The following is a 16,671-nucleotide window of genomic DNA, read 5'->3' as shown; positions in this document are numbered from 1 at the left end:
TAAACTAGAAAATTAGGAAAATCAAATTGCAGGGGAAAGCAGTCGGTGCTGGTTAAGGGACTAAACAGGGACTCAAGATTGAGGTTCAATTCCTAGTTCTGCCCCAGGCTCCTTGTGGGACCTTGAGCATGTTACTTCACCCCTTCATTTCCCACCTGAAGAGTCAGTTTACCACCATTCCTTTCTCCCCGTGCCCCCTTCGTATGTCTTGTCCAGTACTGTCTTATTATATGTACATACAGAGCCTAATGCTATGGGACGCTGGTCTTAGTCAGAGCCACCTGCTACTGTAATACAAATATCAAATGCTGCAAAATCCTGCTCACCTTTGACGTCACTAAAGCTGGTTTCCGAAAACCCTTCGCTGAGGTCGATCAGCGTCCCCTCGGACTTGCAGCGCGGGAGGCCACTGGAGTTGGCAGCACGAATCCTCTGGGCTGCCATCCTGAAACCTTGCCCTGTCCTGGGAAATGCTAGTGGGCCATGTTTCCTCTCGGGGGGCTTGCCGCAGGCACTATACCATCCAGCGTGGAAATTCCAGCTGCCAAGAGGACTGTGTCCAGGTGCAATTTTTTACAGGCCGAACAACCTGAAAGGAGAATAAAAGAGCTGGTTAGTGTGGGTATTCACGGCTCACTTGTAGAAATAATCAGGTGGCTGGCTGTAGAAAGGATGAACATGTGGTTATAGCACTGAGCTGCATCTCAAGAGATTTTGGCTCAAGCTCTCGTGGGTAGGGATGTCCCCTCCCATGTCTCTAGCATAACAGGGCCCCGATCACAGGTGCTACATGTACCATTTACAAACAGAAAAATGGTTCCTGAATTCTCCTTGGGCATCAAGAACTAACTCCTGTACCGCTTCTAGCGCAAGCCACCAGTTCTGAGGAGCTGAAAGCTCTGCTACCGAGGATAACTTGACTTTGGGCCTCATTTCTTACTGCTGATAACGGAGTCTCTTTTTTGTAGAACATAACCAATGCTCCTCCTTTTAAGGACCAGTTCAGGGTGTCAGTTCTCAGAGTTATAAATTAGTCCTTCCTTCCCACTCAGAGGCACTATACTCTAGGGTATGTTACAATCCGATAGTACGTATTGTAAACTGTGTGGTCTTGAGCTGTGGATTCCTGAAATGCCGAATTATTAGAGTCAACTCACTGAGGGCACTCCTGGAGTCATTTTCTGCAAGTAAAACCAGGCTGTTCCTGCCTCCTAGTGAAGTACCATGATGTTCTTGACACTTCTCGTTAAGATTTCATTACTGAGAGTTCCCAGGCTTTAGAATATATTTAAATACAGATACTACAAAGGCAGGCACTGGAATGCTTAAATCTCCTGTGTCTTGCAGGCAAGAGAATGGCTAAGTGTCATATGTCCTCCACAGCCAGCTTGTGAGAGGACATGGGAAAGGGCTGATCCCAGAGACTACCTATCCACGGTGCAGCCACACTTCACCAGGACGGTACTTACACTGTAATGATCAATTAGTAACCCACTGCAAACCCAACAGGTAGAAGTTCAATCTGCCATACAGGGGAACAGCAGCCATTGGCACAAAGCGCACTAGCACGTTCCACAGCATCAGGTAGATAAGTCATAAAGGGGATTAATGCATACCCAGGTCGGCGGTGTACTACATTCGGATAACCTGTTGTACAGACAGCCCACAGGTTTTTTTTTTTTGGCAAGTTTGGTGCTTGAGGCAGTGACAGATCATTAGAACTAGCTACCTCACCTCCAACCTGTATCACCCACTTTGCTGTTCCAGGTTTGCAGAGATGCTTTTAAGTGTTCCTTCCAACACAGATACATGACAGTTCTACACTGGTCCATGACTGGGAGAAAGGGGGCTCATGGAACATCACTCATTAGGTAAATCTCTACTTTTTGACTTGCTCAAAGGTGAGAAGTTTCTCTTCTCTGTACCTTTAACTCCACAGCCTTGTTAATTTTTTTAATTTACTTTAATCTAAAATTCTAACGTCGTATTTAAAGCAATGGACAAACAAAGATTTCCAGGTACTTCCTATCAAAATATCCAGAGAACTTGTAACTAAACATGCATGGACTTCCCAGATTAGCGCACATTGTTGCCAAAGCAAACAAGGGAAATAAGTAACCCTGCCCACTTCCCTTAAGGCTGCAGCACAGAGAACCTCAAACCCTCTTCTACCATGGCCACAGGACAGCTACGAACAGCACTCCTGTTTTTTCTTTTCTCACAAAGGGGAAGGAGCTTGTGACACTTCAATACGTGGAAACTCATGTTTCTGTTAATTGTGGGGTTGCATACCTCTGGGGAGGGAGAGAATTAGAGCATCAGATTTTCATTTCTAGCATCCAAATATCTGTCTACAAATTTAATGAAAATCAAAATTTGCCCCACTAGATACTGAAGCAAATGGTCAACAATTACTTCTTCAATCATTGAGTTCTAATGTTTGCCTCAACTGAAGTCATTACCTGCTTATCTATTTATGCAAAGCACCAATTACTATACTTGGCTTGAAAAAATCCAAACATACTCAAGAGCTTTCCCTACTGGAGCCTCAGACCCCATTCCTATAAGATTTAAGATCTAATGCAAAACAGCGTAATGTCTAGCCCTTGTGGTTACGAAGAATCTTCCTTCCAAATGTGAACCAGATCAGTATTGCCTTCCTCACTGCTCAGAGCCAGAGCTTCTGCAACTGCCCATAGATGCCACAAAGTGAAATTAACATGAGATTCTGGTCAGTTTCACAGCTGCCATTCCAAACCCTTTGGAAAGCAGCGAGAAATATCCAGAATAATTTTCCTGCAGGGTCCAGAGACAACAACCTGGTAGAAATCTCTGCAACTTCCCCCTTCTAACAGGTGGGTAAGGCCAAGGTGATGGTTGGGTTTCTAACACATTTTATATGTCCATTATATAGATGTGTAAATCCAAGCACAGATCTTTCATTATCTGCCCAAAACCAAAATATGTTAATGGCAGAGCTGAGAAGAGAATCCCAAAACCTCACTCCCAAGTACATCTCTTTCATAAGGCTCATCTTTCACCCCAGCTTCATGGCCAGAACAGAGTTTCATTTAAGAACATAAGAATGGCCCTACTAGGTCAGACCAAAGGTCCATCTAGCCCAGGATCCTGTCATCCAACAGTGGCCAATGCCAGGTGCCCCTAAGGAAATGAACAGACAGGTAATCATCTAGTGATCAATCCCCTGTCGCTCATTCCCAGCTTCTGGCAAACAGAGGCTAGGGACACCATTCCTGCCCACAGAAAAGCAGAATATCAGCTCCAGACATCTCTCCCAATTGCCCCAATGCCATATCCACTCAGGACTGGCTCGTAAGACAGCCCAAACACTTTGACAAATCTCCAGGTTTATAACACAGCTGTGCACACGCCCCATATACACAAAGCAGGAAACACGTGCAATGGAACGGATCACCCATACTAAGAGCTCTCTAAAAAGACTGCTCGGATATAGTGCAAAACTTCATCACAAAGGAAGAGGCAGAGTTATAGTTAAGACTTACAACCTTTATCTTTGAGGAGACCCCATCTAGACGTGTACTGCTGAGACCGAAAAGGCTTACTGGAAAAGCAAAGCAAGAGCTCTTTGGGCTTACATAGCCTCAAGCTTCCTTTTCTTTTCTCCTCTCCCTTCTAATCAAACCAGGTAGAGCAATCTGGATTCGTCATTTTGAGAAACTACCCTTAGGTCTGGCCCTGGTGCCACGTGGCTGGTAATTGGATTTCAGGCCAGTGCTCCATTCCACCTCAGCCCTTGCAAAGCTTTCCAACACCTCACTGGTCTGCTACATGCAAACTGAGTGGCACTGGCCATTGAACAATTAGAAACCGATTTTCACAACCCACCCGACCTGAAGTGGCCCACACCAAAGAAGAGCTCTCTATGGCTTGAAAGCTTGCCTCTCCCAGCAGAAGTTGGTCCAATAAAAGATATTACCACTCGCACCCGGTCTCTCTAATATCCTGGGACTGACACAGCTACAACTACACTGCATCCCAACTCTAACCAGCCTTGAAACGCCCATCAAGACGGAGTGACCCTTGCTGTCTTGGTTTCTCATGAAGTTTTCAAGCCACTATGGCTAAGTTTTTAGAACCTGGAGCTTTCCCCAGCAGACTCCTAGGTTAATTAAAAGCATAACCTCATCCAAAGGAAGTTACTCCTGGTAATCTCTCCAATTTCAGCCTCTCTGTGGTTCTCTCTTTTTCTCTCGCTCTTTTTTTTTTTTTTCCAGCAAGACATCCCAAATGAACTCTTAAGTGGACAGCAGCATATTTCCTAACACTCAACAGTAGTAAATCTAGGATGCGCCTCACAGGCTCCTGGGATAAGTAGCACAGAGCCTACCTGCAGGATGAAAGAGGAGCAAAGAAAGCAGGACTGATCTAATGGAGGTGGCTTTGCAAACCAAGCGGGGTAGGGATGGGGGAAGGTTTAAACAATTGCACCCCAGGTATTTTTGGATTCCTTTCAAGGGCTTTAAAATGCAGATACCCTGTAGAGTCATGAAGAAAAGGACAATGCAAACCTCAGCCTCTCTATCCCATGTCACAGTTATGCTCATCTACACAGTAATGCGGGCATAACCAGAGCCACACACACACACACACACACACACACACTTCTCCATCCTCTTTTTAAAGACTTCAGGTGCACCTGCACTGAAACTGCTACCATGGCATAGCTGCACTGCTGGAGTGCTTCCGTGTAGACATTACCGACACCAATGGGAGGGGTTCTCTTGTCAGCACAGTTAATCCACCTCCCTGAGAGGTGGTAACTTCTCCCCTCGACCTAGTAATGTCTACACCGGGGTCAGGGCAGCATAGCTATGTCTCTCAGGTTGTGGATTTTTCACACCTGAGACATGTAGTTATACCAATACCCAGTGCTGTGTGTAGACTGAGCATCCAGGGTGGTGGAGGAAGCTTCCTATATAAATATCTTTGAACAAAAAACCACATCAAATAAAACTATCTATTTACTCCAGAGGGGAGTATCAGACAGGTCAGAGTCACGGCATGGATAAATACCCCAGAACCAAGGAAGAAAACTAAGCAACTGCAGACTGCTGGGAGCCATCACCTGGCACAAATTAGCTCTTGATCCAGGGAGCGCCCACACCACCCAGGAGTCGGACAACCACTCCTGCATGATTGATCAAAGCACTTTCTGGGGCTCCAGAGACTATGGTGAGGAGTGCCTAGAGATGGGCGCCCATGGATGTACCTAGGCAGGCAGCAAGTGGGCAGGCTGCAGATGGGAATTCAAACAGACCTCCAGGCTTTGGAGATAGAAGGCATGCAGCAGCATAGAAGCCGACAGTGTATGAAATATATTTTACTCATTTGTACCAGACAGCCAACCTAGGTGCAGTGCCACTGCAGATAACACTCTTGGCATTCATCCTCCAGCCTGCCTAGCACAACATAGGCCGGTTCTGCTTATGGTATATTTACCCGTCCATTACTGAGGAGACTGAACACTGTTTTCACTTGAGATCCCAGAAACTATACACTCTCCCTGCACCCCCAGTTAAATGGCATCTCTTTGAAGACAGCTGTCTTCGTTATTATACTGGTACCCCAGAAGCACCTAGATATCCGTTCCCAATACGATAGCTCCACTGTGCTAGGTGCAGTACAAACATCTAGTAAGGGAAAGCCCTGGCCCTAAAGAACGTATGCTATAAGGAAGCAAGGCAGGTAAAGGATGGGAGGGGAAGGGGGGCTGAAGTGTCTTGCCCCAGGCCACAGCTGGGAGCAGAATCCTTGTTTTCTGATGCCCAGTCCAGGCCCAATCAACTAGACCACATTGCCTCTCAAACAGCTGCCTCGTCACCCTAGCATCTCATAGACTCATAGACTTTAAGGTCAGAAAGGACCATTATGATCAGCTAGTCTGACCTCCCGCATGATGCAGGCCACAAAGCCGTCCCAACCCCTTTCCCTTGACTCTGCTGTTGAAGTCCCCAAATCCTGTGGTTTAGAGACTTCAAGTAGCAGAGGATCCTCCAGCTAGCACCTCACCGTCTTTGATGTATTTATTCTCAATAACTTTGTGGGGTAGGGAGTGCTATTATCCCCATTGTACAGCTGGGCAACTGAGGCACAAAGCAGCTAAGGGTTTGTCTACACTATGAAACTTAAGTCGGCCTAGCCACATGGACATAGCCCACACAGGAAGACACAGCCTATGCCAACAGAAGATGTTCTGTCGGTGGAGGAACAGCACCTCTATCAAGGACGTTAGCAATGCCCATAGAAGTACTTTTCTGTCGACATAGGTGTATGTACACTGGGGGGCTGGAGGATGGCTATCTGCATAGTTATATCAGTCGGGGGTGATTTTTTTCACCTCCCGCACCAGCATGGCTATGCTGAGATAACATTTAAGCATAGACCAAGACCAAGTCATTTGCCTAATTCACACAAGACGTCTGTGGAGGAGCAGGGAATTCATCCCTGGCGAGAGCTAGGGTTACCATACGTCTGGTTTTTCCCGGACATGTCCGGCTTTTCGGCAATCAAACCCCCATCTGGGGGGAACTGCCAAAAAGACAAACATGTCCAGGAAAATGCCGGCTAGGCACTTCCCCTCCCGCGGCTGCTCTGCTCCTCCCCTGACTCTTCGGCTCTGTTTAAGAGCCGACCGCTACGGGTTTTGGGCAGCTCCCATATCTCCGGACCCTGCGCCGCCAGAGCCCGGGAGGGGAAGTGCCCGGCTGGGGGCGCAGGGTCCGGAGGCATAGGGGCTGCCTGAAGCTCGAGCGCTACCGGCTTCACGGTTTGCCGCGCAGCCTCCAGACCCTGCGCCCTCGGCTGGGTGCTTCCCCTCCCGGGCTCCAGCTGTGCTGGGGAAGCGCCGGCCAGGGGCCCAGGGTCTGCCCGGCAAACCGTGAAGCCGGTAGCGCTCGGGCAGCCCTTTTCGTGTGGCTGGGAGTGGGAGGGAGGAGGGGGCGGAGTTAGGGCGGGGAGTGGGAAATGGGCGGGGCCAGGGCCCCGTGGAGGGTCCTCTTTTTTTATTTGTTAAATATGGTAACCCTATGAGAGCGTTACCCACTGGACCATCCCACCGGCTCTGCCTAACACAGTGCACTTAAATTATACCAAAAATTAGAATGATTTGACATTTTGAGAGTCAGAAGCCCAGACAAAGCTGAAGTTGCTTCCAATACTTTTCTTTTAAACTTTCTGCTCACAAATGGAAAAAAAAAAAAAACAAGACTTGTAACTTTTAGGAAATACACACAGATCAGAACCCCTTAGACGGGGCAGGGCTTTGATAGGAACAGTGAGATAATAGTAAACATGAAGACAAGCTTTTTACTCCTCTAACAATCCTGGTTGAGGCTGAATGTTAACTGCTAGGTTTCTCCCAGGAGGAACGAGTGTACCCTTAAGGATAGAGTGCTTTTGCTGGAATGCAATGAAAGGAAATTTACATTTGAGGACTGATGGTTAAAACACTTGTATTCAATGTGTTTCAACACAATCTTTCCCATCTCAACATGTCTGGAATGTGGCTAATGAAAGGGGAAGGAGAGATGCATTAGGTTTAGACAGACGATTACCCCCAAGTTTTGTGTAATTTTTGTTTTAATGACATTGTTTCAGGACATGCCACCAACATTCCAGAGCTAGGACTCAGAGATTTACAAATAAACTAAGCTCGAGTTGGAATAACAGACTGTATTGATCAAAAGGCTTCAGTCAGGAAATACAACAGAGAAAAGTAACTCCATCAACAAGAAGGGCAGATGAAGTTGTCAGGGAGAAGAAATGTGGAAAAAACTGTTCCTTTAAAAGAGTAAATTTACACATTGCTAATTTTTGAGACATGCAATTAATCCAAGCGTATCTTGCATTTATTTATTGGCGGTGATACAAGCAGAAGGGTGTAACCTTTCCTATCTCTTAGTATGGAAGCTAGCAAGCAATACTACAGAAAGCTGTATTAATAGTCCAGCTGTAAGATGCTCCAGTGAACAAGCATAACAAATGCTACAGAGCTCTCTCTTGTTCATGAATTTCATATATAAAGGAGAAATAAGGTTTAGATAACATCTTCCAACTTGGACACGCACATCTGAACAGCTTTGTTGCTGCCCATCCCTGTATTAACCACATCTTGGCTGCCAGGGCAAGCTTGACAGTCGATTATTCAACTAGGATACATTTAAGTAGCAACCCAGAGAAGCATAAGGGTTTCCCAAGGGAGAAGGATAATTTACAGACCACTTGGTATAGGCTTTATGCTGCTTTACTTGCCATTCAGCCAACTGGACCCTTCCATTCACCAACATTCTCAACCAGCAAACTTTAGCCATCGAGCCACGAAAAGAGAAACCAACCTTTGCTTTCACAGGCACATGCTACAGAAGTTGAGTGCATGTATAGTAAAACAATGGCATAGAGGGGAAGACTAACAGTCCCAAAATGAAGCCTACCTTATGTACATTTCGTACTACATGTGTATGTATACTCAAAGACACTGCTCCTGACTTTGGGGCGGGGAGGGACGGATCACATCCATCAATTTTCCCAAAACGAGATCTGAAATATGGATCTAATGCAAACTTCTCCACTGAGCAACCTTAGGCCTTGGCTACACTCGCAGATTCACAGCGCTGCCACGTGGTCGCGCCGCCAGCACTGCGAGAGCTCTCTCGCGGCGCTGCAAGTACTCCACCTCTCCGAGGGGAATAGCTTGTAGCACTGCGAGCGAGCGTGCAGCGCTGATTACATTGGCACTTTACAGCCCTGCACTCGCTGCGCTCAGGGGGGATGTTTTTTCACACCCCTGAGCGCAGCAAGTGCAGCGCTGTGAATTGCCAGTGTAGCCAAGGCCTTAGAATAACTCTCCCAGACTACAGATTTCAAAGTAGCAGCCGTGTTAATCTGTATCCGCAAAAACAACAGGCACCTTAGAGACTAACAAATTTATTTGAGCATAAGCTTTCATGGGCTACAGTTGATCTCAATTGATTGGCCTTTTACAGTTGGTATGGCTACTTCCACCTTTTCATGTTCTCTGGATGTATAAATATCTTCTTTCTGTGTGTTCCATTCTATGCATCCGATGAAGTGGGCTGTAGCCCACGAAAGCTTATGCTCAAATAAATTTGTTAGTCTCTAAGGTGCCACAAGTACTCCTGTTCTTTCTCCCAGACTAAACTAACGTTGCTTTGTGATCACACATGTGCATGAATGCATATTCCAAACAGTCACACATTATGCTGTCAATCTACCGGGTTGTTTCTAACACTGTAGGCAAAGCATTGAGATAGTCAAGAATCCTGTTTCCCTGAAGCATCCGCTTTGACATCAGGATTTATACATATGCTAAGTGTGGAGCAGACAGGCAGAGCAACGCAGACAGCAATGCAGCTAATGTCTTTCCATTTTAGACCTAGACACAGGGCGGGCGCAAGGATGTTTCGTGCCCTAGGCAAAACTTCCACCTTGTGCCCCCCCCGAGCCCTGTGGCAGCTCCCCACCCCCCCTCCGCCCTAAGGCACACCCCCCCCCGCGGCAGCTCCCCACCCCCCTCAGGGCCCCCCCCGCGGCAGCTCCTCCCAGCCTGGGGAGCCATGCAGCAGCTCCCCGCCCCAGCTCACCTCTGCTCCGCCTCCTCCCCGAGCATGCTGTCGCCGCTCCTCCCGCCTCCCAGGCTTGCGGCGCCAATCAGCTGTTTGGCACCGCAAGCCTGGGAGGGAGAGAAGCAGAGCGGGGCGGTGTGCTCAGGGGAGGAGGTGAAGCAGAGGTGAGCTGGGGCGGGGAGTTCCCCTGCGTGCCGCACCACCCCCCCCTTACGTGCTGCAGGTGGCCCTCCCCGCACCCCCTTGCCCCAGCTCCCTCCGCCTAAATGCTGATAACAACCGGGGCGGCCGAAGATCCGGCCGCAGCGGTCACCACCAAAGGACCCAAAATGCCGCCCCCCAAATGCTAGTGCCCTAGGCGACCGCCTAGGTCGCTTAATGGGTTGCACCAGCCACGCCTAGACACTGAGTGTCCTGCAAGTAGCTGAGGAAATTCTTGGAATTAAGATATTAAAATGTATTGGGGGGATGGGATAAGATATTGGGGGTGTGCCAGGGCTCTGAGGTGGCACTGTGCAGTCTCTCTCTCTCTCTGTCGGGAGCATGGTCTCACTGATCACCATATGTGGGGCCTGGAAGGAATTTCCACCAGGTCAGATTGGCAGGGACTGGCAGTGGGGTGTTTTAATAATCTATTAGAGTTCTTTGAAGAGGTCAAACAAACATGTGGACATGGTGGATTCAGTGGAAATACTGTACTTAGATTTCCAGAAAGCCTTTGACAAGGTCCCTCACCAAAGGCTCTTACATAAATTAAGTTGTCATGGGATAAGAGGGAAGATCCTTTCATGGATTGAGAACGTTTAGAAGACAGGGAACAAAGGGTAGGAATAAATGGTAATTTTTCAGAATAGAGAGGGGTAACAAGTGGTGTCCCCCAAGGGTCCTAGGACCAATCCTATTCAACTTAATCATAAATGATCTGGAGCAAGGGGTAAAAAGTGAGGTGGCAAAGTTTGCAGATGATACTAAACTGCTCAAGATAGTTAAGATCAAAGCAGACTGTGAAGAACTTCAAAAAGATCTCACAAAATTAAGTAATTGGGCAACAAAATGGCAAATTACATTTATCCACATTAAATTTCAAGTAATACACATTGGAAGAAATAACCCCAACTATACATACAATATGATGGGGGCTAATTTAGCTACAACAAATCAGGAAAAAGATCTTTGAGTCATCTTGGATAGTTCTCTGAAGACGTCCACGCAGTGTGCAGCGGCAGTCAAAAAAAGCAAACAGGATGTTGGGAATCATTAAAACGGGGACAGAAAATAAGACAGAGAGTATCTTATTGCCCTTGTATAAATCCATGGTACGCCCACATCTTGAAGACTGCGTACAGATGTCGCCTCCTCATCTCAAAAAAGATATACTGGCATTAGAAAAAGTTCAGAGAAGGACAACTAAAATGATTAGAGGTTTGGAACGGGTCCCATATGACGAGAGATTAAAGAGGCTAGGACTTTTCAGCTTGGAAAAGAGGAGACTAAGGGGGGATATGATAGAGGTATATAAAATCATGAGTGATGTAGAGAAAGTAAATAAGGAAAAGTTATTTACTTGTTCCCATAATACAAGAACTAGGGGCCACCAAATAAAATTAATGGGCAGCAGGTTTAAAACAAATAAAAGGAAGTTCTTCTTCACACAACGCACAGTCAACTTGTGGAAGTCCTTGCCTGAGGAAGTTGTGAAGGCTAGGACTATAACAGGGAGGGATAGCTCAGTGGTTTGAGCATTGGCCTGCTAAACCCAGGGTTGTGAATTTAATCCTTGAGGGGGCCATTTAGGGAACTGGGGTAAAAATCTGTCTGGGGATTAGTCCTGCTTTGAGTAGGGGGTTGGACTAGATGACCTCCTGAGGTCCCTTCCAATCCTGATATTCTATGAACAGGATTTAAGACAGAACTAGATAAATTCATGGAGGTTAAGTCCGTTAATGGATATTAGCCAGGATGGGTAAGGAATGGTGTCCCTAGCCTCTGTTTGTCAGAGGGTGGAAATGGATGGCAGGAGAGAGATCACTTGTTGGGTTCACTCCCTCTGGGGCACCTGGCATTGGCCACTGTCAGTAGACAGGATACTGGGCTAGATGGACCTAGGTCTGACCCAGTACGGATGTTTTAAGTGTTCTGTGACACTTTTGTATTTTTATGTCTGATTTTGTAAGCAAGTGAGGTGAAACTTGGGGGTACGCAAGACAAATCATACTCCTGAAAGGGGGACAGTAGTCTGGAAAGGTTGAGAGCCACCTTAGGGTAATCACTTTCAGGCTACTGATCTGCCCCATATGGCATGAATGCCCAACAAAAAGTAAGGGACCATTCTTTAGTGAGAAGATAAAGTGTCCTGCTAATGCAGGAGCGGGAAAACTTTTTGGCCTGAGGGCTGCATCGGGTTTCCAAAATTGTGTGGAGGGCCGGTTAGGGTAAGCTGTGCTCTGACCCCTATCCACACCCCCACTCCCTGACCACCACCCCGAACTCCTCTGCCCTCTATCCAACCCCCCCGCTCCCTGCCCCCTTACCATGCTGCCTGGAACATTGGTGTCTGGCGACGCTACAGCCGTGCCGCCCAGAGCACCAGGACAGGCAGCCACACCACTGCGCAGCACAGAGCACCGGGTCAGGCCACTCTGCAGCCACGCAACCCAGCAAGACCTCGCAGCTCCGCCGCCCAGGGCATTGTGCTGGCGGTGCAGTGAGCTGAGACTGCAGGGCAGGGGGAACAGCAGGGGAGGGGCCAGGGGCGAGCCTCCCAGGCCAGGAGCCAGGCAGGAGGGTCCTGCGGGCCGGATGTGGCCCACGAGCCGTAGTTTGCCCATCTCTGTGCTAAAGCATGGAGGTTTGAGACATAGGAGTTGACGTAGGACCGGATTCCCATTAATGGGAACGTGTTAGCCACATCTACCACGGTCCAGCAGTTGCAGGCTTCCCCAATTAAGAAGCTTCATACATATTCTTGCATTTTACAGAAAACACGCTTCCTAAAAACTAATCTTTCTAGCTGTGAAGACATGTTAGACCTGTTAGTCCGTCTGAAAGGACTGTGAATTTAAAGCTTATACACTCAACATCAAGCTCAAGTACAGCCTCAATTTTGAGTCTGACACTCTTCTGCAATACCAAGTACCTCTGTGTGATCCCAGTTTTAGCAGACTCCCACACAAAACCCCATATCCTCTCAAATCAATCTGGAAGCAGCTTTGCTAGCTCAAATCTGTTCAGCAGGTATTATGAGCACATTAACCAGGCATCATGAGCAAACTTGCGGCAGAGCTGCTGATTTGGGGGAAATTGGCTTTTATAACCATGAATATTGTTACGTGTGCCCCCTGTGGCAGATCAGTTCCCATCTATCAGTTGCTCATATTTAACATAAACAACTATAAAACCAGTGTTGCCAACTCTTGTGTTTGTATCACAAGTCTCGCAATGAAAGTTCATTCATGCCCCAGCTTCCAGACTTACGTAAGCATATGGGAATCTCAGATTTCATCAAAAAGTTCTAGCCATCATAATAGTGTGGAGGGAGTAAAAAAGCCTGAAAATGTATTCCAAGTGCACCCTAAAGACGCAACCTAGAAGGCAAATAAATCAATTTAAGAATCAATTTTTAGCCCATCTCATATTTTTGGGGGGCTTGACTCATGAATTTTGAAGGTTTGGGGTTGGCAGTGTTGCGAAACTGACATAAACCCTGTGCTTCTAAACTCTGATACAAGGCAAACCACCATCTGGAATCAGGTTGTCGCCTCCACTCAGAACAATCAACTTGTAAAAACAAAGAGCAGACAGCCTGGGAGTGGGGGATGCTTGTTGGGAAATCAAATACACAGGTGGGCTTGGAGACAACAATTGTGTGGGCACTCCTTCAAAAGAAGTTAAAAAGAAAACAGGAAAAGCAACCCAATTTGTTTATCCACAGTGAAAAATAATATCCTGAATAGATGTGGGAAACAATGGATGCATCATAAGGAACTCCATCTCCTCCTCAGTGGGCATGTCTGACCATTGCCAGAGGGAGACAAGAGGTGGCAGAATGGTATAACAGACCACAGAGAGGGACAAGGACGAGATACTGTCGGACATGCTGCTTCATACTTGGGGGCAAGTTCAGAAACAACTGAAACAATATCTTCCTTCCTGGAGAGAAAGGAAACTGTAGGGTGACAGGAGAGGGAAATTGGATTCATTTTCCCACAAATTTAATGTTTGGTTTCACAAACAGTACATTTACTGATATGAGTAATACATGATGCCACAGTATTTCTGCAATAGGTGGTACCCAATTAAAACAAACAAAACAAAAAACAGCCCTGTTCTACAAATAAAGCAAACGGATTTCCAACAGCAATTCTAGCTCCAGCCTTGTCAGTCTGTTTACCAAGGGCTGTGCTCTGTCTGGAACACTGTGCGGAACAAAGACCTCTAGTGGTTGAACAATACACTGCAACTAAACATGTTAGAGCAGGGGCGGGCAAACTTTTTGGCCTGAGGGCCGCATCGGGTTTCCGAAATTGTATGGAGGGTCGGTTAGGGGAGGCTGTGCATCCCCAAACAGCCACGTGTGACCTGGCCCACGACCCCTATCCGACCCCCCGCGGCTTCTCATCCCCTGATGCTCCCCCTGCCCCGGGACTCCTGCCCCATCCACCCCCCCCCCGCTCTCTGTCCCCTGACTGCCCCCGGACCCCCGCGCCTAACTGCCCCCCCCGCCCGCCGCCCCATCCAACAGGTCCCTTCCAACCCTGATATCACTGCTCTACAGCCAAAATGCTTCTGAAATAAATGTAGTCAAACTTTACTAATTCTAGGTCACTGAAAACGAAAATGATGCTTAAAATTGTTGATTGGCTCTAGTTTTCAAGATATGCTATTGGATCAGTATACACGACCCTTGACTTGGGAATGGCGGAGGATAAGTGAGTTATAAAGGGAAGGGATCTCAATTTAAACCAGAAATGACTAAAATACATCTTTGACTGGATCTATGAATAAATCTATGACTGGGTTTGGACAGTACTTGCTTTTTAGGCAAAACAATGAATGATGCAATCTGAAGCTGGTATTGCGTCATACATGATATGAATTGCATCATGTTATTCCTAGAAGTCATGGATGATGCAATCATAACCAAGCTTACATCACTCTGCTGAACAAATTGCCCTATATCAGCTCTAGAAATCATACAGTGTCGTGCTCTCTTATTTGTCAGTGTTTGATTTTGCAAAGGGACACATTTCTGTTTAGCCAAAGTGAGCAGAGATGCCTCGTACTTGTGTGAACAGTGCAAATAACTTTGTGCTATGTTTGTGGTGAAGTGACTTTTGCATCACAAAAGCGCAGTATAACCACTATGGTTAAGAAAGCCTATCATCTTTATTTTGGCTGCAAAATTGGAGATCAGGACAAGAGGTGGGCCCCACACATATGCTGCAACACTTGTGCAACAAACCTTCGCCAGTGGTTGAACAGGAAAAGGAAATCTATGCCTTTTGCAGTGCCAATGATTTGGAGAGAGCCAACAGATCATACCAGCAATTGTTACTTCTGCATGGTGCCTCCAGTTGGGAAAAGGTGTGTCAAAGAAGACAACGTGGACTGTGCATTATCCAAACATTCCATCAGCTATACGCCCAGTACCCCACGGAGAAGGACTGTCGGTTCCTGATGCACCAGAATCCTTCTCACTTGAGTCAGACGAGGAAGAGAAAGAGGATGAAACTTCTGGTCCTGAACCATCAATGTCACAGGACCCACATTTTCTCCCATCCTCCTCCTCTGAACCACACCTCATAACACAAGGTGAACTGAATGACCTTGTCAGGGATTTGGAACTACCTAAGAGTAAGGCAGAGCTGTTGGGCTCCAGACTACAGCAGTGGAATCTCCTGGCAAGTGATGTTAGGGTTTCCATGTTCCGTGACCATCAAAAGGATCTTGTCCCATTCTTCTTCATGGAAGGTGATCTTGTAGCCTGCAACAACATCAATGGTATGATGGCAGCCCTCAACGTCCTTCACGATCCAGATGAGTGGAGACTGTTCATTGATTCATCGAAGACGAGTCTTAATGCTGTTTTACTGCATAATGGCAATGTTTTCCCATGAATTCCAGTTGGTCATGCAGTCCATATGAAGGAAACCTATGACAACATGAAACAACTTTTGAGGTGCATAAACTATGACCAACATCAGTGGCAGCTTTCTGGCGATTTGAAGGTTGTTGTGTATCCAGTCTGCAGACCAAGCAAGAGAGCAAAGTACTGCTGTTTTCTCTGCGAATGGGATAGTCGTGCAAGAGATTCCCACTACATCAAGAAAGATTGGCCACTCTGACAGTCATTGGAGCCTGGGAGGAAAAGTGTTCAGCATCCACTATTTCTTGAATCAAGGAAGATTTTGTTACCACCCTTACACATCAAGCTGAGTCTGATGAAAAACTTTGTCAAGGCCATTGACAAAACACAAGCAGCTTTCAAGTACCTCCATGGAAAATTTCCAAGGTTAAGTGAAGCTAAGATAAAGGAAGGTGTCTTTGTTGGTCCTCAGATTCGTGAACTTCTTCGAGATGATGCATTTGACCATGTACTGCGTGGCAAGGAAAAGACGGCATGGAAAGCCTTCCAGTTAGTGGCAATACATTTTCTCGGAAACAACAAGGCAGACAACTACAGGTTGTTGGTGGAAAACCTCCTCAAGGCATACAAAAGCCTTGGTTGCAACATGTCACTAAAGATACATTTTTTGCACTCTCAACTAGATTTTTTTCCACCGAACTGCGGAGCAGTGAGTGACGAGCACGGCGAGCGATTTCACCAGGACATTGCAACAATGGAGAAACGCTATCAGGGCAAATGGAGCCCATCAATGCTTGCAGACTATTGCTGGACAGTGACAAGAGATGCTCCGTTTAATGAATACAAGAGACAAGCCAAGAAGCGCCGAGTAGACACTGAATAGGACTAAACTATGTACATAATAGTTTTTTGCCTTTTGTTTCATAATAAATTTTATTTATATAACCCTTTTGCTGATTTTTA

The 16,671-nt window shown here is 46.8% G+C and overlaps 1 protein-coding gene across 4 annotated transcripts in view; it reads right to left on the bottom strand.

Annotated features, from left to right (window-relative positions):
• Positions 1-16,671, bottom strand: part of SH3BP4 (SH3 domain binding protein 4) — a 184,112-nt gene that overhangs the window by 84,198 nt on the left and 83,243 nt on the right. For all 4 annotated transcript variants that reach the window (XM_054044147.1, XM_054044144.1, XM_054044146.1 and 1 more), the window contains exon 2: positions 327-589. In XM_054044147.1, coding sequence (XP_053900122.1) covers positions 327-444 — 118 coding nt within the window. In that variant the 5' untranslated portion in view covers positions 445-589. The remainder of the gene's footprint in view (positions 1-326; positions 590-16,671) is intronic.

Source organism: Malaclemys terrapin, chromosome 11, assembly GCF_027887155.1.
Source record: "Malaclemys terrapin pileata isolate rMalTer1 chromosome 11, rMalTer1.hap1, whole genome shotgun sequence".
Classification (NCBI taxonomy): domain Eukaryota; kingdom Metazoa; phylum Chordata; order Testudines; family Emydidae; genus Malaclemys; species Malaclemys terrapin.
The sequence above is the reverse complement of the archived record's forward strand: the minus strand, read 5'-3'. Positions and strand labels throughout refer to the sequence as shown.